This window comes from Fistularia commersonii, chromosome 4, assembly GCF_037954325.1.
Source record: "Fistularia commersonii isolate RoL2024-O1a breed Wild chromosome 4, RoL_Fcom_v1.0, whole genome shotgun sequence".
NCBI classification, from domain to species: domain Eukaryota; kingdom Metazoa; phylum Chordata; class Actinopteri; order Syngnathiformes; family Fistulariidae; genus Fistularia; species Fistularia commersonii.
The window spans coordinates 21740256-21767429 of record NC_141287.1 but is presented as its reverse complement, the minus strand read 5'-3'; the positions used below and the strand labels follow the sequence as shown (position 1 = coordinate 21767429).

General features: G+C 46.7%; 1 protein-coding gene across 1 annotated transcript in view; it reads right to left on the bottom strand.

Annotated features, from left to right (window-relative positions):
- erbb4b (erb-b2 receptor tyrosine kinase 4b) overlaps positions 1 to 27174 on the bottom strand; it is a 281265-nt gene that overhangs the window by 22682 nt on the left and 231409 nt on the right. Inside the window, exon 20 of the mRNA XM_086145994.1 lies at positions 22014 to 22199. Coding sequence (XP_086002120.1) covers positions 22014 to 22199 — 186 coding nt within the window. The remainder of the gene's footprint in view (positions 1 to 22013; positions 22200 to 27174) is intronic.

Sequence of the window (27174 nt, the reverse complement as noted above, 5' to 3'; positions counted from 1 at the left end):
TAAAGCTCCTCGTCTTTTCACACAGCCGGAGCGGCGGCTTCACATCGGACTCATCGCCGCTTGATCACGGAGTCCCTCAACCATTAAATGGTCCTCTCACTCCTTCACACCGTCGAGTCTTCATCCCAGGATGGGGTTTTGGGTGATGAGAGAAAAAAAAAAGAATCTAGAAGAAACCTGTGTTTGTGGATTCATCCAACATGACCAATCGTCCTTAAATCTTCTTGTTCTTCTTCTTTCGGCTTTTCCCTTCAGGTGTCGCCACAGCGAGTCAACCTTCTCCATCCAACCCTATTCTCTGGATCCTCCTCTCTCACACCAACTACCTTCATATCTTCTCTCACTACGTCCATAAATCTTCTCTTTGGTCTTCCTCCAGACCTCTTGCCTGGCAGCTCCAACCAATATATTCTCTCTCCCTCCTCTGTCCATGACCCAACCATCTCCGTCTGGCTTCTCTGACCTTCTCTCCAAAACATCTAACATGTGCCGTTCCTCTGATGGACTCATTCCTGATCCTCTCCATCCTGGTCACTCCCAAAGAGAACCTCAACATCTTCATCTCTGCAACCTCTCGTTCTGCCTGCTGTCTTTTGGTCATTGGAACAGTTTCTAGTCCAAACATCATCGCTGGTCTCACCACTGTCTTGTACACCTTTCCTTTTATTCTGGCCGATAGTCTTCGATAGTCACATAGTACCCCTGACACTTTTTTCCACCCATTCCAACCTGCTTGGACTGTCTCTTCACCTCTTTTCCACACTCTCCTATGCTCTGGACTGTTGACCCTAAGTACCTGGAATCCTCCAGCTTCTTGATCTCCACTCCCTGTAGCCTCACCGCTCCACCCGAGTTCCTCTCCTTCACACACATACCAATCGTCCTTATATACGGAAAAATAAACACCATCCAATAAAACCAATGGGTGATGGATGGAGTTCACTGTGGACCAGCCACTGCCAGATGATCACAGGGCCACATATGAGGACATACAAGCATCCACCCTCTCGTTGGCGTGGTATTGCGGCTAAGAACCATTCACTCTGTCACTCTCACATCTGGGTAATTTCTGGTTTCCAAAGAAGCTCCTGCATGTGTTTGGACTGTGGGAGGAACTTATGTCCTTCTTACGTTCCTTCACCGGCTCCCGGTAGCTGCCACATCAAGTCCAAGACCCTGGTGTTCACCTACCAGGCGGTGAACAGGATGGCCCCGTCTTATCTCCAGGATACGGTCCAGCCACACGTCCCTACCCGTCCCCTCCGACCCGCCACCTCCAGGCGACCGTCCACCCCGTCACTCCGAGCCCCCGGCCTCCGATCCAACCGGTCTCGGCTCTTCTCGGTCTCGGCTCCTCGGTGGTGGAACGAACTCCCGGAGAAGGTCAGAACAGCGGGGGCGCTGCCCATCTTCTGTCGGGAGCTGAAAACGTACCTCTTCACCAAGCACTACCACACTAATAGCACTTAGCCACCCCTCAAAAAAACAAAAAACACAAAGAAATGTATGGATGTATATTGTTTTGAGATGGTTATTTGGCAGAGTGGTGACTTCTGAATAACGACTACTGGTACTTTGGATTTTTGGTTATTGAATTGCAACGTTTGTAAGTCGCTTTGGATAAAAGCGTCTGCTGAATGACTGGGATGTAATGTCATGTAAAGGAACTAATAGCAACTAAAAGAGCAATATTGGGGAAGAAAGACGAGCGTTTGCGCTTCTCCCGCATGAGCTGCTCCGTCCTCTACACGCCGTGAAGAGTTACGGCGCCGGATGGTTCGGTTTCGACAGACACGTCGACCAATGTGACGCAGCGGGACCGCTCAGGCGCCGATATTTCATTAAATCTTTTCAAAATAGAAAGGAGGGGGAGGAAGCGGAACGTGGAAGACGCAAGGCGGACGCACCTGGTGTGAAAGGCCCGGCTGCCGCTCGCAGGAGAAGCCGCACTCCGCCACGCTTCTGCGACTCGTCTGAACCAGCAGCAAGCTCCGCCCACTTTCCAGGATGCCAGTCAAATGCAAATTATTTGAATTAATTACCTCTTTACCCCCCCTTAAAAAAATGGAAAACTCTGGATATATCTCACAGTATTGACCCTTTATGGTCTCATTCAGATTCAAGTGGCCTCCAACAAGCCAGAAGCTCAGTCTGAAGAGACGGCGGCGTACGTATCAGGACGAACACGCCGACGCAAATGAAAAACCATCTGTCCGGTCCATCCCGTCCTCCTGCTGAGCCCTACAACGCCGCCTCGCCCCGGACCGACCGGCAGCACAACGCAAGACCACATACAGAAACGTAAAACCATTCGCTCCTTCGTTTGTGTCGTCTAGAGGCGTCCAACCGTTCAGCCACACAAACATCGTTTTTGGACGATGAGAGGAATCGAGCACCCTGAAGAAACCCGTACAGAACCTGGAGACTGCTCAGAAAGGCTCCCCGCTGGAGTCCAAGCGAGGACCTTCTCGGAGTGAAGCTCCAAACCCCAGCCTCCGTCCGGCTACGGCTTAAACACATAATGCTTTGCTTATTTTACAGACGTCGAATACCGTCTTTGGAATCAGTCGCACAGCGTTTGTCCCCTTCGAAGTCCAGACGGGGAAAACGGCGACATTTCCGAGGTCGAAAATGTCGCGCTTTAGGAAATGCGGTAAATGGAACGGCGGTTTTCAGGAAAACAAGAATGATTCATTGCTGCTGGATGGCGTCCTGGTTTTTGCTCATTTCTGAGAGGGGATTCACTTCCATCCCCAGGACACGCCGTGCAAAACGGCTGTTTGTCCGTTATCCTGTTTTGTAATAAAAGTGCGCTTTATTTGAGTTTCGCGACAGCGCCGCGCGTCGGCCTGACGTAAGACATGTTTAATGTACGGTTGGGATATAAAAAGATCCCAGTGGGCTGGAGAGAGAGAGCGTGAATCACTGTTTAAGGAATGAGGTGAAACAAATCAGATGAATGCGAGGGAGAGGCAGAGAGAATGGGAAGGAAATGAGTCTACAATAATGACGAGAGCGGGAGGCTTTCATTTCATTTTCAACAAGCGTGTCAGAATGAATCCTGAAAATTATATTAGGGGGGACTGCTTGAATATAAACAATTTGTCTGCGCCCGGAATGAGTTAGCAGTGTGTGAGGAGAGACCTTGTCTGGATTCATTTATTCCCTCTGATGAATGCCTAATGCGGCTCCAAAGATGGCAGCTCCGGCAGCTCCGGCAGCTCCGGCAGCTCCGGCAGCCGACGCACGCTACTGTACCGCCGCGCACAAACACGCGTGTGGATCCGACTTAAAAAAAAAAGTCAGCGGCGAACACTTATTATTCACAAACGGGGAAAGAAGAGCGCGTCGAATGACTACAAATCCCACGCGGAGTGTTTTCTATCCGGCCGTCTTTTCTTCCTGAAAATCAATCCGCATTTCTCGGCTCACGCCATCTTTCCCGAAAACAAACGGTTGCAGCCGGCGTTTCGCTAAGGTGCGGTGTTTTGATATCGTCCCGCAGCGCCGTGCGCCATTATCATTTGGAAATGATGGCGGAGCAGAACATTTAGCTTTTACGCCGAGTGTTGTGATTAGAATTATTACACATGCGCAACCACACACACATTTGATGTTCCCAGACACTTGTCAATTGTCCGTAAAAGCAGCGACGGACGCGCCGAGGGCGTCTTCCCTTCTGCGGACAAAGTTTCCCCGGCCGAACGACCCTCCGGATTGCATTTCAGCCTCGTGTTCAGACGCAGCGTGGAGGTTGAACGCTGTCATAATGAATGAAAATTAATTTATGAGTTTGTGTAAGCATAGAAAAGCGACTAATTAAACCCTCATTACTGCAACACCGCATGGAATTTAACAGGGGCTCCGTATTAATATCAAGCGCCGAGATCAAATATACTCACATTCTTGTGAAAACAGTTATTATTCAAAAACTAATTAATTCTTGCATTAATTGCATATTGCGTTTAATTTGCAGAGATGACAGATGCGGCGTCGGAAAATAAAAACGAAACCCCGAACAAACGGTTGGCAGAGGCCGGCGTTGCAGCTTATTATCCGGGGCTGAGTTGGGAACGCTCTCGTTTTCGCTTATTGTCCCCCGATAAACTGATTTTAGGAAAAGCGGGGAATGGAGAGTTCGGTTTTATATTATTTATACATTATATATACATTTGAGGGGAATTGAAACGACTCTCCGGGGGGTTTCTGACGGGAAGGAGCTTTCAGAAGAGTCTTCCCTGAGCCGCCTGCAGCCCGCACTGCTTCCCATAGGCCTTCTTCCATAAGGGCTCCAGCCTATAAGGTGCACTCCTTATTTACAGCACTCTCTCTGAAGAGAGAGAGGACAAAAAAAAGTGCTTTCCGCTGAACACCGGCTTCCACCGGCGGATGGGGAACAGGGAAATAAATTGCAGGAGAAAATAACTGCTTCGCCCTCATGACAATGACATGTCAAAGACAATTCCGTGATCCAGCGGTGGACCGGTGGGTCACTTTGTACAGGGAAGATGGTCACACACGCTAAAGCTTGGACACACACACACACACATAATGGGAAATCAGGGTGCCGCACACTTTTCTTAATGTGATTAAAAATGTAATCCCGATAAATAAGCCATTAAGGGAGGTGTTAATCTTTCCGCTGTTAAATCCAATATGTCACCCGTTTTCAACCGTCAACGCAACAAGATTAAATTCCGTCCTGCGACGATCTCCACGCCGAGCGTGTCGCTCTGGATGATCCAGGCGCCTTCCTTTGAGGAGATCGTTTCCATCGGTTTTGGACAAATGATTCAAGGTGTTTTTTCTTTGGTTACAGAAACTGTAATTAATAAGTTTCTAGTGAGCGAGCACAAGTACGAGAAATGCGTACCCTTAGGCGGATGCTCTGGGAGAAGACGAAAAAAAAACAAGCTCAAGGTGAAGAAATGATAATGGTTATCTTTTTATGAAGGCGGAGACGACGAGAACAATTCCGCTTGTCTTTTTGCGTGGAGGAGCGCTTAAGAAAGGTCTGCATAGCGGCTTCCTGGAATGATGCGGCATCATCGACGCATAAGACCGGAACGTGCTGAGATCTTCACTGACTTATGAGCTCGGCTTTGAGTCGAGATCAAGATGCCTTCAGAAAATGGAAAAAAAAAATGCTTTCAATCGATCGAATTATAAATGCGGAAATAAAGGCACTTAAAAATTAAAAATGTCATTAATTGCAATTTAGAAAATACACTTGATAGCACCGACTGATTGGTGAACACGACTTGGCCACCAAACGGAAATATGGCGTTCGCGGGCGGCGCGCTCTCACGAGTAGCAGGGAAACGGACCAGTACACCTCAATCTCCAGTAAATGACTGCATGTAGAAGAATCTGAAACTTTGTGGGCATCACCGGTAGTCAAACACACACACACACACACACACACACACACACAATGCATGCTAACAATGCAAATGTTTTGATTATAGTGATGGAGGTAAACAAAAGCTGGGCCAAATGGAAGAAATACAAGTCAAAGGAGAAATAAAATAATGCGTTTATATTGTGTGTGTGTGTGTGTGTGTGTGTGTGACCCAGATTGTATGATTCAGACACTCTCCCTGTCACATTACAACTAGCCTGTCCTCTCCGCCAGCCCCCCCGTCACCTCGGGGATCAGGTGGCAGATTCATAACACGAGCCAACGACGCGACCTTGTCTTGCAAAGGCCCACTCAAGCCGGCCGACGGGGCCGACGGGGCCGGCGGGGCCGACGGGGTGGGTGTGACTGGAAGAAGAAACACACACCAGATGGGAATGTTAATTTTCTTGGCACCGATTAATCGCTTTCAAATCCTCTCTTGCTTGCTCTTTTTATCTTATTTTATTTTGTCTGGGCTCCTCTTGCTCTGTGATCCTCTCCTGAAAGCCGCCAAAGGGCGGCGGCCGCGCAAACGGGTTCCCGCCACCCGTCCCCCAACTATTTTTGTTTTATTCTCCGATTGCAACGGCCCGGGGATTCCCAAAGTGACTCGCACGACACCATTTACGCGGGGATCCGGCTACATGCTGGAGAGATCTCACCGTACCCGGTCACATTGGAAACTGTAGTCACGATCACAGATGGCGCACTTACATGGTTGTGTAGCTTTTGTTCTCGAGGCCAGACAGTCATTTGGGAATGCAAAGCGGTGATCGTTTCTTTGTTTTCTTGTTTTGTTTTGCAGGAGAGGTTGAATAAATACAGCGCGGCTGCATCGAGATGTAATGCTCGTCGTCTCGGACGGGCTCAGATCGAGCCGAAGAGCAGGACGTGTCGAGTCCAGCAAAGTTTAGACGCAGAAAATAAACCGATCGCCGACAAAACGACAGGCTGTCTTTTTGCACATGCGTTACTCGTGTACGTAAAAATTGCCGGGCGTACACGACAAAAAGTAGATTTTTTTGTCCGTGAAATTGGAGAATTGATTTGTGACATTCAAAATAGACGAAACGGTGAGACGGATACTGCGGTTTCAGTTTAGATTTGATCGTTTCGGGGCGTTTAAGAGTTAATTATCGAAGCATTAGTTACAGATGCAACTGCGAGACGACCGCTTTAGTTGTTTGCATCCTTTTGCCTTCCGGTTGTTGAAAACCGCAGCTTCTGAAACTCTTACCGATCCCGCGTGATTTTCCGAAATGCATTTCTGGCGTCTCAAACCCGGTGCGTTTATCTCTCGGCCGTCAAGAATAAAAAAAAATACAATTTGCGGGGAGACAAATGTTCTGCCAGCCGGCCGGCGACGCCACATCCGTCCCGTCTTTAATCACAACAATCCAGCTTGTGAGTCTGGCAAACAACAAAACAACTCACATTATGAATCAGTCACCGAGTGTTTCACCTCCGAGAGACATCGGCGATTCGCCGCCTTCGTCCGGATCTTCCGTGTGGCTCGCTATCGGTCGCGCCGCCCTATCAGTCGTGCCGTCGGAGTGCACGAGGGCCCGGCCTCTTTAAGCCTCGGGGTGAGGAAACTGCCTGGGGTTGTTTACAAACGCAGCGCAGAGATACCTCTGGAGTGAACATCAACTTGGCCTGATTTGAGCGCTAATGTTGCCCGCAAGATGGCCGTTGAAGTCCGCTCTTTACTTTTCTGAGCGGACTCTCGTAAGTCGGTGTTCCGTCTCCTCCGAGTGAGACGAAAGCTTAATTCTTAGTTTAGGGAGCGGCGGCGGAGCCGCAAAATCATCTTTTTAGGGAGAAATCAATCCATCTTAAAAGGCTTTCTGGATGAAAATTCATTGACAAATATTGACGGATTGAAGCTGAAGCACCAAGAATACATTCCCTGATAAAAGAAACCTGCTTTTGAGGCTCAATTTATAAACAACAGAGTTTGTGCCGTCTCATTCCCACTTTCTCTGTGAATATCATGAGTGAAAAGAAAAATTGTTTGTTCTGAGTAAAAACACACCCTTGGTGGAGGCTCGGTAGGCTGCAAATATAAAAGAACAAAAGAATTTAAAAAAAGAACGTAAATCTAACCTCTGTAGCTCCCCCCTTTTTTAATAGCACTTTTAGATATCCTAAACGCATTATGTAAACGCAGTTTTAATTCCCCGGTTTATAGGCACCGTCATCACGGGTTCGTGGTCAACAGGTTCATCCTTGCAATGATATTTAATAGCGACTGAGCTCGGAGGCGCAGCCATCTGGCCATTAACACAAGTGATCTGCAAACCGTCCCGGGGCTAATCTCCGGTTTTATTGGAATCGGTTGGTCAAAATTCAAGGTGTCGGTGCAAAGCTTGGATGCAGATAAAAACTGGCTATGAAAACGGCTAATCGAGTCCGATTTCCAGCTGGTTATCAGTCTGTTGTTACTCTCCACCTCTGTGTGAGGCTGGGATCGAGAACGCAAGAATTCAGAAAACCCTCCTCAGTTATTTGAGATTCCACCAAAGATAGACATTCTACCTTCTGTAATTACAAGCTAAAAATGCAACAAAATCCCTTTAGATATGGATTTGGTTGCAAAACAACATTGAAAAGTAAATGAAAAGGTTTTCTCTAGTTGTCCTCCAACCCTTAACCTGCTCTAAACCAAACCCTCTGAATAAATAGGTCAAGTCTCCACAGAAAACAGCAAAAAGAAAAAAAAAACAACAAAAGCCTTGGCGGTCAGTTGCCATAGAAACATAAGTGACCCAAATAAACATTTCATGCTTTCCTCGTCCGTCCACCGATCTTCGGTCTTCACCCGGAAAATAGTTCTTTGTTGTGCGGGCTGAGTGTGCGTTGTGTCTCGTAGCTTCGGCAAATAATCCCTGCGCCATCTTTCTTTAATCCAAGAAGGCCGTGCACGTTCGGAAAACACAGGCGGCGAGTGGATTCTTGCTGATTGTGTGGCGAACCTTGGAGAAGCTTTGGTCTGGAAGACGCTATCAATATTGTACCGCCCTCTGCTCGGAGCCTTGGATAGCGCCGCTGTGTGTGTGTCTCTCTCGATTCGAGAGGCTGTTTGAGTGTGTGTGTATGTCTCGATTCAAGAGACCGTGTGTGTGTGTGTGTGTGTGTCAGGCCTTTATGGTTGGTGGCAATTTGCAACAGGAGTTTTAAATGTCCTTGCAATTGGTCAACAACGTTCAACAAAAGCCATCTTTCCGCTTCCCTGTCCTTTATTTGGATGCCAAACTGCTCCGGCACAATGATCGGGACGGGTTTTTTTATTGATTGTTCTCAAGCACATCCTTGAGCCATGATAATTCCACGGCGCGTCCTGGAGGACAGAAGAGCCGTTAGCTTTCAAAGTACGTCGCCCGGGGCTTTCAGAGAAGGTCGGATCCGCGGTGGAGCGGGTCGGACGATTGGGTTTTTAAAACAAGAGAATTCACAAAAGTTGGTCCAAACACATATTTTGTGCTTGTTAAGCACCAACGCTTTCAGCGCTACAGGTGACCGAGTAGGTATCGTTCTTTGTGCGCTAATGAAAGGAAAGCATACATGTATCCGTGCACGGCAGGTCCATTCAGAAGGTCACATCTCTGAACGTCTGGGTTTCCAGAGGGGACGGTGCAGCCCGATCAGTCCGTGCAAACAGAAAAGTGTTGCTGCTGTTTGACTCGAGTCACTTCCCAGCTAAGAACTAATACGCCTTTGACATGCTAAGAAAAACCCTTATCTTTGTTCCCCTTTGCGGGAAACAGCACAAACTCACATGGCGACGTGGATCCCTCACCCTCAGCCGGTACGTCAACGTGAAAATATACTCATTTTTTTCATAAATCCACAACGCAGTGCACACCGGTGTCCTCTCAGGTCCGTCTGTCGTCTCCACAGCCTTGACTTTGGATTGACCGACGGTGGTTTCCTCCATTTTGGGAGCAAACTTTCCCGAACGAGCTCGTCCGAGTTGCACGTTGCACGGCGTGGAAGGCGATGCGCGCCATGTGAATCCGATCAATCGCGTGACCCGTCCGCACCCGACGGAGGAATCTACACGTGTAATGTATGCAAACTCATTTACGTGGTTTTCCTTAAAGATCCCCGGCAACCCTAATGGGTAGGACGTCGCTAAGCACGGACAAAAAGGCACGCGTGAATGGACAAAATTGCAAAACCCGTTAATATACATTAATCAACATTCCCGGCTCCAGTCCGGCTCCCGACGCAAACGGAAAAAAAAATCTCATTGACATTCACTTGGCGCGGCTCCTCGCATGTGTCGCCAGGGCCGCTTCCAGGAGGAAGCCGCTACAGACGCGGGAGCGGCTAATTGAAAGCGAAGCGTGTCCGAGGCGTCGCCGCGAACAGATCGCACACCGTGACTCGGAAACACACACTTCACATGCGTCCCGTTCCTTTCCGAACCGATACGAACGGCCGGTCGTTTCCGCAGACGGAATTTCTTTCCTCGACATGCAGAAATAGAAGCCAAGCAACTCCGGCTCTGAAAATGAGAGTGACGTTCTGTCACGTGGATCGCATGGATTATTGGTAAACAGCTGCACCGACCGCGCCGTCTGTACGATCACAAATCACCCCAGGAGGAATCGCTCAGAACAGACTTCGTTATTACGATGAATTCATGTATTAATTCACTCATTCATTATTTCTTTTCCTGCAGAGATGCCGGAGCGACGGGCGGGGAGACGGACGGACGTTCTCACGTACAATCATACGTGCTACGGAAGCATACAAGCGCTTCCCCCTCTCATTCACATCTGGACAATTTAGGGTCTCCAGTGATCCTCCTGCATGCTCCTGGACTGTGGAGGAACCCGGAGGAACCCGGAGGAACCCGGAGGAACCCCAAGGAGAAAGGCCTCCTGTCGGGAATCCAACCTGGGACCTTCTGGCTGCGAGGCGGAGGTGCAAAGCACTGCTCCACCACGCCTCCCTTCTCAGAAAATACATAATTCATAATTAATACATGAATCCTTCATTTAGAGCCAAAAATGTGAGTGTTAGTACAGTGTGACCTTGACCTTTGACCCACATCATTTATTCATGTCATACTTGAGTCAGTGTGACTCCTAATCTATGCTGTGCGGGTGTGTGTGTGTCAGTGTGTGTGTGTGTGTGTGAGGTAACGGTGCTACAATATTTTGGATTATTCATTTATCCAATTTACACATTGTAGTAACAGTTTTTACATCTTGAATACTTAATTGGAAATACAGAATGCTTATAATTCATGGTTGCAACACTTCTTAATCTACTTATATTCTAATTGTAAATGAAATCTCGCTCTAAGCGATCTCAGGCAAAACTGTTCTCAGTTCTACTACCTCAGTGGTGGAACAAACTTCCGGAAGCAACAAGACTAGCATCATCTCTCTCAACCTTCAAGAAACAGGTAAAAACTGTTCTCTTTCAGGACTTTTTACTGCGCTGATGCCCCAGATCAGGTTAGGCAGCAAGTTAGGCTATGCAGTGTGTGTGTGTGTGTGTACGTTTGTGTATGTCTTTGTCAAAAAAAAAACAACAAAAAAACTCACCAACCCCAGCTTACTGTTCTGTATATTTCCTGTGCATCTTGTATTTGCAAGTGTTATTTGCAGTCCTTATGTCCTCTATCGTAAGTCGCTTTGGATAAAAGCGTCTGCCAAATGTAATGTAATGTAATATAATGTAATGTAATGCAATGTAATGTAATGTCATCTGCATTTTGAAACCTGTTTATAAGTTGGGATATAATGAAACAAAGACCAAAAAAAAGATGATGCTTAAATTGAATTATTGCAGCTCATTTCTTAGCTGCAACAACTAACATCAGCATTAAAAGACATGCCGGTGCAGGTGGAACGACCTTTAGGCGTCCTGCGTGCTCGGCCCGCGCCGAGAACCCACTTACACACCGCGCAGCTTTTACTGTGGCACATAATGAGGAGGGGAAAAAAAAAGGAAAAGGAAATAAACAAATCACACGAAAGTAAACACGCGAACCCCCCACGGGCGACACGCAGATCCGGGTTTGTAAAGAGCTGAGCGTTCTCCGCGGGGAAATAAATGTGGAATTACAGGTTCACGCTTCGAAGCGAGGACTGGCGCAGGGGAGCAGAAGGCAGGACGCCAGGCTGACATGAGGCGTGATCTTTAACATACATGTTTTACTGACACATGTGAGTCGAAAGACTTCAGCTCTTCCTGGTGGGGTGGAGTCTGCAGCAGCAGCCCTGCAGCAAACATCCAATGACGGGTTTGTGTTGCATTCACGTCTTTGAGGAAATCTGACCGTCCAACACTGTCAATGCCAACCTTTGTGTGAGTGTGTGTGTGTGTGTGTGTGTGTGTGTGTGTGTGCGTGTGTGTGTGTTTGAAGGTGAGAATGATGACGACACATCGACACACCTATCGCTACGAGGAAGATATAAATGTTGCTCCTCCGCTCATTTCTTCTTCCAACTCTCACAGGGAGGCGACAAAATAAAGATACCAAAGGACGGGAACAGGATCCAATCCTTAATCAATGAATATTGATAAACAGAAATATACTCTATGATTTTTAAAGCCTGATCCTTGGACGTTCCTTATTCCGGCAAACTATCTGACGCGATGAGAACACTTGTTCTTGATCTTATTTTATTATATTTTATTTGTATTTCTTATTCTCCCTCCTTCCTACTATTATCTTTTATTTGTTATGTTTTACTTGAAACTCTGGCACAACAATTTCCTTCGGGATAAATAAAGTTGTTCTTATCTTATCTTATCTTATCTTATCTTATCTTATCTTATCTTATGAAAACGCAGACGCAACAATGTTTTTAAACTGACCAACACGGCAGCTGGACTACAGCCTCCAATGGCTTGAAAATAATATATAAAAAAATATATATATATATATATATTAATGCAAACGACTTTAGCAGAGAAAACTGGTCAAGTAAAAAGACCTTGGACGGAGAAAAAAATAAAGGTGAGTATTTGTTCAAAAGGGAAGGAGCGTCCATGTTCGCAAACATCGGCTGCATCTTCGTGAACGCTCGTCTGGAAACACCAACACACTCGAGGGAGGAAACTCAGAAACTCCAGACAGACACACAGGTGGCATCGCTGTGCTCGCCATCACCATGGCGACCGTCAAGTAGAAGCTTTTAAAACTATTTATCCATTTCTTTTCAACTCTATTATGGCAGAATATTATAAAAGAGAAATGAAATATAATTTGCACGGGAATTGTGTGCATCCATTTGCTGTGTATGTTTTATGGATGGACCACACACACACACACACACACACATAAATCCTCAGTGTTTTATGGTCAGGAGTGAAAGTAGGACAAATGCCAGGAGAAATAAAAATCAAAAGTAATAAGTTGACAATAAATAGAAAATAGAAAGTGTTTTAAAGTGTGTAAAGGTAGCGCTTGAAATACCAGAAAACAGCTCTTTCATGCCGGTTTATGACTCAAAATTGTGTTAGAAATAATCACATTCATTTCTCACATGGTCAGAAACAGGAAAGTGCTGAGAAAAAGGTTATGTGATGTTGCATCTTTAATAAAAGAGTAGAAATGGCCATCTTAGCTTAGCTTCTAACAACATTCCTTCCTTCCTCCATTCTCTATTTGATTGTAGCTGCACTCGGGGTGAGGAGGACGCTGGAGCCTGTCTCTGCCGCGATTGGTGGAGAGGCGGCGTTCAGCCTGAACGAGCGTTCAACCTGAGCATTCAACTTTGTGGACTGGAGCGGCTGCGGCTGCGACTGCGACTGCGGCTGCGGCTGCGGCTGCGGCTGCAGCAGACACTGCCGTGAACCGTGGAGACCCAGATCAACTTGTCCAGGAGTACAAGTATCCTGGCACCAGCTACAAATTTCCACAAAACACCAAGATATCCTCAAAAAATGCCAACAGAGGAAGTGCCTCTGGAAGAAGCTCAACTGGTTTGGAGTGAGGAAGAGCATCCTTTGGACTCCTTACTCCTCCTTCCTGAGGAGCATCTTCACCTTCTCCTTCACCTGCTGCCTTCACACCACTAACACTGCAGAGTCCTGGCACTTTCTGCTCAAAAACCATCAGCACTCCTCTTAGAACTCTGTCAGATGGACAACAATATGACACCCAGGTTAGCAAACCTGTCCTACACACACACACACACACACACACACACACACACACACACACACACACACACACACACACACACACACACACACACACACACACACACACACACACACTGCCCTGCCTCAGGACTCAGGAGAAGGTCTACCTTTGTACCCAGGGCTGTCCACTGTCCAGCTCCTCAACTCCACCCCACACACACACACACACACACACACACACACACACACCTCTGCTCCATTTGCATCTTGGAAATATGTTTACATTGTTTTCAGTTGCATTATATCTTTGCAAATTACTCCTTTTTATATTTATTTGGACTATTTTTCTCCCCCCTTGTGTTGCACTTGCGCTGTTTGCTGTCCTGAGTTTTACTGCCCGCTCTACTAGCCCAGTGATTGCCCTCAGGAGATAAATAAGGCTTTTTGAATATAACCATTCACTCGTTCACACATCTGGGGAATTTACGGTCCGCTTAAGCCGCTGCCGAGACCGTCTGGCTGTTGGGTGGGAGCGCTAACCACCGCGCCGCCGCTAGTAGATGTTGGCGGTGAATATCAATGAAGGAAAACGTGTGTTATGCTGTTCTGTCAAATAACGCAGCACTTCAAGTGTGACATTTAGCCGAGAGAAATTCTGAGGAGGGGGAAAAAAAAAAATATAAATTTGAACCAAACACTTATTTATGCAGTCATGAAAGACCACAGCTGAAAAGCTCCGAATAAATTAGTGTGGAAATGAAAAGGAAGACGGCATGGGCGAGCGCGATGGAGAATGTGGGCTGGAGAGAGGCAGGCACTCGTTGACAAGGTTTGGTGGAATCAAAGGCTTGAGGCGCGTGATCCGCTTCGTGCCGAACGCTGAAACGCAGTCTTGCGGCAGGCGAGCGACGTGACCCCCGATGGCTGGAATCAAATATCTCAATGAGCTTGAGGCCCAATGTGTGAGAAAAGAGCAAACAAAGGCAAAGAGGGGATTCTGCATCCAGTAACTTGCTAGCTTGTGCGCTGAATGCCTTGTAGAAACGCCTCTCTGTTGCAAATCTATTGCAACGTGTTGGGAAAAACACTGAAAGTGAATATTGACCTGGTAGGACTCGTGACACAGATATTGTGTGCAAAATGCGACGACTCCCAAGCTGAGTTATTTCGACTCAAACACTTATAGTTATTTAAAAAGTCCATGCGGTTTTGCATTTTTAAGTATCAATTAACTTTGATGCATTCTTTACTGAAATATCTGCTAGGGTGTCGTTCTCAACTGAGAAACTACACATTACGATCATTCCCCGGAAAAACACTGTGAAAAAAAGAACCATGTTTTTATCTTGAAAATATAGAATTTAAATCACTTTCCACAAAGATCACAAACAAATCCACTCTCCGGACGGAGAGTGACGGAGGTTTTTTTTTATAAACTTCACGAGTCACGTGACCGGGAAGTCGTCGGCCTTTTCCATGAAGCACAGTGCACGTGAGAGAATGACCTGCTGAAAAGCAAGGTAACCAAAGTCATCACTCAAATAAAAGCCGGTCTTCAGATGAGGTTCTCCATTCTTATGGTGACATCTGGACTGAAGTTGACTGTGGCTGTTGACCCACCTCACTAGAATCTGAAAAGGTGAGAAATCCATTGGCTAAATTGGGCGAGTTGCTTTGTGAGCTGGTTGAAGATGAATCCGCGGTTATGTGCACGTCGACCCGTCTGGAGACGAAACCCCCGTAGTCAGAACCGAAGAAGCCTCTCAGATGGGAAGGGGAACGTCTTTAAGGAGGTTCTCGCTCATCCATAGTGTCATCGGACACCATTGTGAGCAGCACGGGGCGCCGCGGGGGTTCTACCAGGTCCTGTCTCCCTTCCTGTTCACGCTCTACACCTCAGACTTCAGGTTCTCCTCGCAGTCCTGCCACCTGCAGAAGTTCTCAGATGACTCTGCCATCGTGGGCTGCATCAACGGAGGCCAGGAGGAGGAGTACAGGAGCAGGTTTGTGGAGTGGTGTGGACTGAACCACCTGCAGCTCAATGTGTCTAAGACAAAGGAGCTGGTGGTGGATTTCAGGAAACAAAGGACCCACCTGAATCCGGTCACCATCAGGGGTACAGAAGTGGACATTGTGGACACCTACAAATACCTGGGTGTCCACTTGGACAATAAACTGGACCTTGAACACCAACGCCATCTTCAAGAAGGGTCAGAGCCGTCTGTTCTTCCTCAGGAGGCTCAGATCTTTCACCGTCTGCAGGACCATGCTGCAGATGTTTTATCACTCGCTGGTGTCCAGCGTCATCTTCTACGCTGTTGTGTGCTGGGCAGCAGGATCAAGACAGCTGATGCCAACAGACTCAACAAGCTCATCAGGAGAGCTGGATCTGTCCTGGGAGTGGAGCTGGAGTCTGTGGTGCAGGTGTCAGAGAAGCTCCTCGGCATCATGGACAACGTCCATCACCCCCTGCATGGACATTAACGTCCTGTCAGAGCTCTTTCAGCTCTTTTCTAGATTGATACCACCAAGGAGCTCCACTGAACGCCACAGGAGGTCTTTCCTACCTGAAGCTATCAGACTTTTTAATTCCTCTTCCTTCAGCTGCAGGGAATCTTCAATCTTTGTACTTAAGACCTGAAAACACTTGATAGCCTTAACCTTGACATTTTATATTTTACTGTGTTTCTTATTCTCCCTCCTTCCTTCTATTATCTATTATTGTTATGTTTTTGCTTGAAACTCTGGCACAACAATTTCCTTCCGGATAAATAAAGTTGTTCTCATCTCATCTCATCTCTCATCCAGGTCATATTCTCGTCGAAATCTTCTCGTCACGTGAATCCGGGGCTGATTTTCCCCACGCGCAGACGATTCTTCCGTCGTCCGAGAGGCTTCTTCGGTCTTCGCGTGAAGAAAATCAAGTCCAGTTGCCACGAAAAGAACCTTCAGGGAGAGGAATCGAGTCCAGGTGCCGGGATCGGACGCGACAACGGACGCCGAGGAGCCGCACACGAGGGGCTTTTAGTAAGTAATTCATGGCGGCTTCTATGTGAACAAACTGTATGGACAGCATTCGAAGCCCAGCTTACAGGCAAATAGAAAAGCCGTAATGATGAAATAAATATGTAAAACACGTTAAAAAATAATTCACAGTTACTGAGGCCTGAACATATTTAAAGTAAATTTCACTTCCCCTGTGGAATTGTGTAATCCTTCTGACACAAACGCGGCCGACATTTAATGCCTCCTTATCAAAAGGGTCCAGTTCCGAAGCCGTAATTCCGCGGCGACGTCATACTTTAAACATGCCGAAACACAAGCGTGGGCTTTTTGATGAAAGACGGAAACTCATTAAGCACGCAAACATAATGAGGAGCAAGCGATATGCTGTAGGTTACAGTAAGAAGACACGGAAAGATAAAACAGAAGGGAAACACACACACACACACACACAGGCGGCGCAGCGCTGATGAATCTACTCATTAGTATGACTCTGGTGGCAGATCTCTCCATTATTAATCTACGTCTGCGGTGACAGTGAGGGACGGCCGCCGGGATTCGCCTCGGAAAGTGAAGCTGTGTCGCTGGCGGGAGCCCCGAGCGCCGCCTGACCCGAGGAAATCCACCGTAAACACAATTAAATGAGCTGCTTTTTTCTTTTTTTTTAAAGATCCAAGTGATTCGCTCAGATATTTTAGTAGCATGACGTGTTAATTGTCCATAAATATTCATTGTCACGCGCTTTGTGTGTGTGTGTGCGGGAACCCTTCGGAGGACAAAATGTCAACGTGACGATGGTTTTTATCGCCCGGGGTGCTTCGGAAGTTAGGGAGGACGCTAGATAATGCATACATGAGACGCCGAATAATGGTATTAAATAATATATAATCATAGTTACTATGAATTATTCATCTCTCGGTGTTGACAGCTGTTCACAGTGGCCATATATTTATTCATGTGCAAGCAAGAACTTTTCCCCCCGAAAACCAACGCAAAATTCTTTGTGCGTAAATTCTAAACCGTAGTGTGACAGTATGATTAGTCTCAATGCTCGCTGTTATTGCCTTAGATATGCAATAATAGCAGTTTTGAAGGTAAAGCGACCCAAAGGTGGACTGGGAGTTTAATTCCCACTCGTGCAGGTTGTGTGATGATGGCTTCAGGAAAAACATCAATAAAAAAATCTGCAAATCCACATTATGTTTATATTAACGTGTATAATGCAACGCGGTTCTATCGGGAGCTACAGTGACACCACAACGTTTGACCGGATCGCGACGGATACGAGGAGGCAGACTGAGACCGCCGCCCCGGCTCTGGCTATTGGCCATTAAAACCCACAGTCGGATTAAAACTAATTATAAAGTGGTTCTTCAACCGCCATCCTCCAACGCCGAGTCCCCTGCACTTCACATCTTCCAGCAAGGTTTTGAATTATTCACTCCAGCTCTCTGGAGAGGCTAGCAAAGGGTGCCGCTGTCTGCGCTTGAGTCCCACACACACACACACACACACACACACACACACACGCTCCAGCCCTTGTTCTAGCCTTGCAGCTATTTACTACAGACCAACGCAGACACCCACTTCCAGCCTGAAAGTAATGTGCTCATTCACTTGTCGTCCATTAGCTGAGACGCGGTATGAAGAAGCTGTTATGTGTACAGCTAATGCAGACGCGCTCAGAAAGAGGGAAAGTAAAATGAAAAATTTTGATATCTGCAAACAGCTTCAGCGGGGTGATGAATTCTAAACTCTCTAAATCAGGGGGTCTCCAACCTTTTTTTTAGCAGGGACCAGTTTTAAGCATGAAAACGATTCGGCGGAGCGGTTAAAGGCGCAGGGGTTGAAGTGATAAAACTCAAAGGATTAGTTCACAGTATTTAAAGTGAATACAGAAGAGGTGAAGAGACGGTCCAAGCAGGTTGGAATGGGTGGAGAAAAGTGTCAGGGGCACCGAGAGATAGAAAACTTTCAGCCAGAATAAAAGGAAAGGTGTACAAGACAGTGGTGAGACCAGCAATGATGTTTGGACTAGAAACTGTTCCAACGACCAAAAGACAGCAGGCAGAACTAGAGGTTGCAGAGATGAAGATGTTGAGGTTCTCTTTGGGAGTGACCAGGATGGAGAGGATCAGGAATGAGTCCATCAGAGGAACAGCACATGTTAGATGTTTTGGAGAGAAGGTCAGAGAAGCCAGACGGAGATGGTTGGGTCATGGACAGAGGAGGGAGAGAGAATATATTGGTAGACGGATGCTGGAATTGGAGGTCTGGAGGAAGACCAAAGAGAAGATTTATGGACGTAGTGAGAGAGGATATGAAGGTAGTTGGTGTGAGAGAGGAGGATCCAGAGAATAGGGTTGGATGGAGAAAGTGGACTCGCTGTGGCGACACCTGAAGGGAAAAGCCGAAAGAAGAAGAAGAAGAAGAAGAAGAAGAAGGCAAGAGGTCTGGAGGAAGACCAAAGAGAAGATTTATGGACGTCGTGAGAGAGGATATGAAGGTAGTTGGTGTGAGAGAGGAGGATCCAGAGAATAGGGTTAGATGGAGAAGGTTGATTCGCTGTGGCGACACCTGAAGGGAAAAGCCGAAAGAAGAAGAAATTTAAAGTGAATACAGGAAGGGCCAGAGCAGGATGTTCTTCCTGAGGAGACTGAGATGGTTTGGCATCTGCAGCTCCTCAAGACCTTCTAGCAGTCTATGCTAGCCGGCGCTCTCCTCTCAGGTAAAGCGTGCTGGCGCGGCGGCGCCGGGACCGCCGAGGTCAACGGGCTCCATAAGATGGTGAGGAAAGCTCTCTGAACCTCTGGAAAGGGTGGCGGCGGGGAGGGCGAAGGTCAAAGCGGGAGCTTCCAGGACCTTCCTCCCCGCCAGCTGCACCGCTGATGAGCGGCTCCTTCGGCCGGCGGTTCGTCGGACGCTCCTTTGCGCCGGCGGACATCAGATCGTACGACGGCACGCGACTCCGTTTGCACCTGCGGCGCTTCCGCAACCCCACCACGTCACTGCCTCACCTGCTCACCTCACGTCCTGACTCTGCCGTCTCTCCTGGTTTGTCCCAGCCTGCACACATCCCGCCTTATTTGGTCGATTTATTTTATTCATCGCTGTTTATTTTCGTCGCTCTATGTATGTTGTTGTTTAGTTCTGGTTGTGTATTTTTCCACCCTCACCGTTGCTTGATGTTGCCCATCGTCATCCCTGATGTTGTTGCTGTCTTTTTATCCGCTGTCTATTTATTCGTGGATTATTTTGTCTTGCCAGCTATCTATTCATATTCATATTCCTTTTTTTTTTGACATAACTGTTATGCTGCATGGCAAAGGAATTTCCCCTATGGAGATCAATAAAGTTTATCTTCTACAACCATTACACTTTATATCAGGAAATTACAATTGTTTTGCACCATAATATTAATACTTCCAACACTACTATTAATACAACTACTGATGTTTTTTTCTCTCAACAAATTGCAGGTGCTTGTCTTTTAGTGCAGCGTGTTTTGTCTGAACTTGGCAAAACAGTTTGGAGGGTTTCATAGCTTCATTAGCTCGCCGTTCACCACAAATAATGCCTGGCGTGCGCGGAGCTTGGGTTTCACCAGTTGCGACGAACCCGAAACGTGGGTAGAGATCTTGATGTTTTCTTTAAAATGCAGATTTCTTTTTGCGATACTTCTGCGATCTCACAGTTTGCTCGTTTCTTCCTGGAAAAGTTCAGCGGCGCCGAGCTCGTGGTAGCTGGCGTGGGAAAGGGCACGACAGAGGTAAGTGTGACAGTAAGGCGAAGCTGGAAACAGTGTTTTTTTTTAAATAAGATCCGGAAGGTCTCATGAAAAAAACATTTGTACCCAGAAAGACTGTCTTTGCAGGCGGTACCAAACGATCCGGAGGTCGGGGACCCCCTGCTATAAATCATTTAACTGTATTCACGGTTTGATGATGCAACACGCAGAGGCTGAAGATAATGCAAAGAATGCAAAGCTAAACCCTTCCCACCTTCCGGCGTCTGCTCTGATGCTGTCCTGACCCGACGCCCGACAGCTTTGAGCGCCGCAATGTTTTGACCATGCAAATCCGTCCAAGCTGGACTTACAGCATGACAAGGCGAGGATGTTTATCGAGCGACCGGAGCAAAGTCGGGCTCGACGAAGGAGCGCGACTTAAGACAAAGTGTGATTCGCCGGGACTCCAAATTTGGTGATAGTCAAAACAGACTCGGGGAACAAGAGCCGCTCAGGTCTTAATGACCTACTTATGGTGTGAATGCGTCTGTACCCGGCCGAAGGCGCGGGACGTCTGCAAACGAGAGGCACTCAATTAACATCACTGTCAGGTCTGTGTCTGCAGGGAAGAGGCCAAACCAGAAAATTAAAAAGAAAACTTATCGGTTATTTGAGGATATAAGTCCCGCTCTCACTCACTGGGAGATTTTTCGAAGCTCCCGGAACCGTTTCTCCGCGCGTTCGGACGGCGGAGGAACCTCGGCTCCTCCAACCGCATTAGCGCCGTCAGAGTCGGAGGAACTCGCGGCTGCTTGGTGATTGGTGGAACTCATTTCCGCAATGTCCTCGTGGTGCGGCGCTTTTGAAAACTACTGCGGTCGCCGGGCAGCCATTTTGAAAATGGACGGCGAGGCGGCGAGCGCCGGATCGACAAAGAGGTCTTTGGTGTGCGGCGCCAAAGACGGCTGTCCGGAGTTAGCTAGCGGCTAACAGCGGCTTCAGTAAGTAAATAAAAAGCTTTCAACCCTTCTTGTTTGATTTTCATCCGTGCTGTTGTCATTCTGTTATCTATTTTAATCCCCTTTACTGTCTTTGTCCTTTTTAATTGTGTCTTCTATTAATATTTCTATTCATCTTTGTTGATATTGTTATTGTTGCGCTGCTGTGACGAACCAATTTCCCAAATGGGGATAAATAAAGTATTATCTTATCTTATTTAAACCCATCTGATAGCCGTGGTTATTATGTCCCCCAGGCAGAGGGGTTTCCGTCTTCCCCTGGTCTTCCCCTTCTTCTTGGGTGACGTGTTTTGGAAGGTGCCTGTCAGAGTCCAGCTATGGATCCTAACTGCCTGTGGAAATGCAAAACTAAAAATAAAAAAAATACAAGGCTAGTTCCTGGAACCAAATCTGAGCCGGACGGTTTCTGAGGACGTCCGTCAGAAAAGCGTCCGTAGTCCATCTAAAGAAACCCGTCAATCTCAATGCGGTACGAACCCAAAGGTAGGAGGAGCCATTTATATCCATAAAATGCATCTAAAGCAATGTAAAAATGCTCTTTGTGCACAGAAACCTGCCTGAGTAAAGTTCCTGAACGCTCTGCGGCCCGAGTCGATGAGGTCTTTCGTTTGGGGAACCTCAGCATCCATACGCCCGATAACCGAAGCCGTCTAATTCCCCCATCACGCGTCCGCCGTTGCAACCGACCGTCCGTGAAACAAGCCGAATAGGCGACGAAGAAGAAAATAAAAAAATCCTTTTCACTTCCTACCTTGGCAATTTGCACACACCAGTTGAGCAGCAGCTGAGAGCCGATGTTGTCCTTGTGTTCGAAGACGTAGTCGAGCAGGCAGCCGTGAGGCATCAGCTGCGTGACCAGCTGGATGGTGGGGCTCAGGCAGACGCCCAGCAGACGCACCAGGTGGGGATGCTCCATGCTGGCCATGATCAGGGCCTCCTGAAGGACACGGACACAAACTCAGGCGGGTGCGGGGGGGAAAAAAAACGGATCGTGTTTGGGGTTTCCGACGTCAGGTGGAATATCGGCGAGGGCCCCGGAAAAAGTCGATTTGGAGCTCGCCTCAAAACAGACAGGTTCAAAGAAGCGGGACGGTTAAGAGCTGCTGGGAAATTCATCCTATTTACATGTAGAGAGATGACTGTCAAAGATCAGAGGGCCCCTCATTCTGTTTAAGGCTCCGGCTTCTCTTGAAGTGAAGTGCGAGGTTCCTCTGAGTCAGAGGCGGTAAAAATGAATTCAAAAGCAAAATGTCACTCCGCTTTAAATGTCAAGATTTTTACTGTTTTTCTTTTTTTTTTTGGTCAGGAACCAAAATGTAGAACATCTACAATGGGGAAATTAATTTATGTCAGGTGTCACCGTTCACGTCTGCGGGACTATTTCAAGAGTTCTGGCTTTTCACAAATACCCAGGATCGTTTTTTGAAGCGGCATCGTGGCATTTTCCCATAAAAGAGCATAAGTGAGTACAATTTGTATTTTATACTACGGTGGATCCGTTTGATGCCTCTGTATGTTTCCGTCCCGCAGAATTCAGAAGTTAACATCATCCTTTGTACGGCGTAATCTTTCGGCCAATCTATTTCTATCGGTTTTGTCACCCTGTGACAAATGTACTTTGTCGTATTTTCAACCGAAACTAGGTTTGAAAGTGAGTTACGGTAAACTGTGTGCAGCGAGAAGGAAAGAACATAATCACATAAAAACACGCACCGTGCCTGAATATAAATATACGAGTCCTAAATATACCAATAAAAATAAAGCAAATACATCAATAAAAAGGAAATAGGATAATAAATGAAGAAGTCAACAAATGAATTAATGAACAGAAAGTAATAAATAAAAGAGACAAAAACAGATTAATAAGTAAGCACATCATTAAATAAATAGACATTAATAAATACATTCGGATCATAAATAAAGAAATAAACAAACAGAAAATAATAAACAGATACAAAACAGATTAATTCATTAGAACATATATAAAGAACAAAATTAATAAATAAAAGAAAGTAAATGGATGGAGAACAGAAACAAGGATGAAAAGACAGCAGACAGAACTAGAGGTTGCAGAGATGAAGATGTTGAGGTTCTCTTTGGGAGTGACCAGGATGGAGAGGATCAGGAAGGAGTCCATCAGAGGGACCACACATGGTAGATGTTTTGGAGAGAAGGTCAGAGAAGCCAGACTGAGATGGTTGGGTCATGGACAGAGGAGGGAGAGAGAATATATTGGTAGACGGATGCTGGAATTGGAGCTGCCAGGCAAGAGGTCTGGAGGAAGACCAAAGAGAAGATTTATGGACGTCGTGAGAGAAGATATGAAGGTAGTTGGTGTGAGAGAGGAGGATCCAGAGAATAGGGTTAGATGGAGAAGGTTGACTCGCTGTGGAAATGGATAGATAGATTAGATAGATAGATAGATAGATAGATAGATAGATAGATAGATAGATAGATAGATAGATAGATAGATAGATAGATACGTTATCGATTGATCAATAGATAGATACGTTATCGATTGATCAATAGATAGATAGATAGATAGATAGATAGATAGATAGATAGATAGATAGATACGTTATCGATTGATCAATAGATAGATAGATAGATAGATAGATAGATAGATAGATAGATAGATAGATACGTTATCGATTGATCAATAGATAGATACGTTATCGATTGATCAATAGATAGATAGATAGATAGATAGATAGATAGATAGATAGATAGATAGATAGATAGGATGGACCTATGCTGATTTCTGTCCATTGTATGTGAACACTAATTGTTCACATACCGCTCACAACATTAACACAAACACACACACACACACACACACACACACACACACACACTCTTGGTGGCCAAAGGGGTTATGGTGTTATGGGATGGTGCTCCATCATCAGAGGGATGTTTTGTGCAGGTCTGTTTGTGCGTCAGATATCTATATTTGTTCGCCGTCGAACAGCGACACTGTTCCAGTGTCACAACAACTCTGGGATTTATAGAGCTTAAGCATTACAACTCTGCTTTAATGAGATCTGCGCTGGTGTGTTTTGGAAGCCGGGAAAGGGGAGAGGGAATCAGCCCTCCCCGTCCTCCTGCTCTCCCACCGTATATTTTCGAAATGATGGGTTTAATCTAGTTTTTAATCACGACTACGACGTGGCATCTTAAGACGTCCTCGTGAAACAGCAGTCACGTTATGAAGATTGAGAGCGGAAGCCAAATGGCACGGGCGGATCAAGCCGGCGCCAAGGTTTAATAGAACACACAAATAAACCTCGGCGACGTTTCTCCCTTTTTGTTTTTAATTCAGGCAGACGTGTCTTAAACGTGACGACGCGGCAGCGCTTTAAAAGGAAAATAAAAATAAATCCCGACAGCAAGGAGGAGTTTGCTGCCAGCGAACAGAAAACACGGCGTTATTCATTACCGAGGAAAAAGGTACCGCGGGTACAAACTACGGGCAAATTAAAAGTTCTGTTTTCAACTTTGCTCGGGAATTTATTTAGTCATTCTTTTGTGCGTGATTTGCGATGCGCTATTATCCTCCGTTGAGTTCCACCTTCAGGGCCGCCGTACGTCACTGAAAACCCTGCGTGTCTCTTAGAGGAAGTACCGGAGTTGCCTTTTGTTTGAGCACAAGAGGGCGAAATAATCTTCATACCGACGAGCCTCGGGGAGGAGGAGCTTCGGCACCTTCTCTCCGATATCCGTTATCAAAACGTAGCCCATCAGAGGGACGGCGCGTGTTTGATCTTCTGCAGATTTGATGTTTCAGCCCAAAACTGACAGGATAACTTGGGTCTAAAACGGAGAACCCTCGACTCTTGACTTACTGGTGCCCGATTTGCAAGTTTTGCGAGATCCGAACCGCTCGGGGGATGTTTTTCTGTTGTGAACCCAACCCAGATCTGAGTTTGGTGCCGACGTGGCCGCCGCTGTGCGTGAAGAGGTGTTTAAAGATAGCGGGGCGCGCCGCCCGCCGCTAGCTAGCCCGGAGAAAAACCATGGAAAACCATGAACGGGTGCCCGTGACGTCTTGTTGGCTCGTCAATGAGGCGACGGAGACGTTTCTGTTGGTGAGATACGGTGACGGGGAGAATCGGACGGAGAGTTACTCAATGCTGTTTGATTTGATTTTAAAAAAAGGAGCGGCGTTCACACCATTGCTAAGAGTTTAGATATAAATAGTAGTTACATTTATTAAGTCAAACCATAAAGCATTAAAAGAAAAAAAAAAAAACTCCCCCAACCTCCTTCGCCCATTTCCAGCATCTTCCGTAAACCATTTCAGAATACTTCATTTCTTTACCTTCTCTTTCATTCTGAATTGTTATGCATCATTTTTGATTTTATTACATTTTTGTTTTTATTACATTTCTCTTATGTACAAGCCCTCACATAAAAACTGGTCTTATGTACAAGCCCTCACATAAAAACTGGTCTGATTTTTGGGGCGCTGGAATGGATGAATAGCGTTTCATCATATCAGTGGGGAAATTCAATTTGATATTTGAGCAAACAGCGTTAAGATCTCGGTCACGGGACTAATTTAACTCCTGAGTCAAGGTTCTGCTGCACCAGACCGGATCTCTTACTACCGATGAGTTTGGTAACTTTAGCCCCATTGGTGTGTGGATCCCGCGACCCCCGAGGAGCTCCCAGCGATCAGGACGTGAGACTTATGACCAAAGCGTGAGCGTGTTTCTAAAAGAAAAGGTCAACAGGGTGATATTTAAAGGAAAAATCCAGACGTCTGTGGAGATTGTTCTACGGTGAACGCAGACGAGGGGAGTTCGACTGCTCGCGGAAAGTATCCCTCCATATCGAGAGATGATTTAAAATCCCGATTATTCAGCGCGACTTAAAGCTTCTGCATCGTTCCGAAGGTAAACCGTGACGGGAGGAAGGCGCTTCTGTCCGAGCTCCTCATATCAGTCCCGGCGTGGAAACCGTCGAATCACGATTCCCGCTGTTTTGTTGCGTCGCCTCGTGTTTTGGCTTGACTCTGTGATGCGACTCTAAGCGGCAACGGGTGATTTAGACCATGACGAGATCGGACGATCCAAGCTGCCATTGGACCGATCGCCCGTCAATCACAGGGTCACATATTTGGACATGCAAGCGCTCGCTCTCTCGTGCACGCCCCCTACCAAGAGGTACGGATGTTCTCCCTCTCACTCACAGATCTGGGCGATCGGTGTCCGACGCACCTCCTGCATGTTTCTGAACCTGAAGGAAGCTCAAACGGACAGGAGACTCCACACGGGACCACCGCTGTAGGAATCCAACCGGGGACCTTCTTTTATTAAAGAAACAAATATCAAATTAACCCTCATATTATGTTAAGAGTCAATTTGACCCTTTGGGTCAATGGGTGAAATGGGTCAAATTGACCTTTAACATAATAAGAGGGTTAATAAATGCATCAGAAAAAGTTGGAACTGAAAAATGTCTCCGTTTAGAGGTAGACCGCTTCCCTGTCACACGGTTCACGTTTATATTCTAATTCTGTTTTTTTTTTTTTTTTGGTTCGCACGACGAGGCTCCCTGGGCGTTCCTGGTTGTGGAATAGATTTAGTAGAAAAAGAAAACAAAAAAAAAGAAACGAAACACACACACAATAGCAAACTGATTGTGCTTGAAGGGAAACACACCTTGAGCCGAAGATCCACCGACAGCAACGCGGCGGTTTCCTCCCGCCCGCAGCCTCCATTTCAATTACGCCGGCAGCGAAGCGCCCTCGCTCATACTAATACTCCTGGCTGTAATTGCGCAACCGATTCGCGGGGTATTAACATTCTGTCGTCTGGCGAGGCGCCGGCGGCGGCGAGGACGGGCCGTCGTTTGGCCGGCGGGCCGGCGGGCCGGGCACGTCCGTTAAACTCCGAGGTCGACTCCGCGCT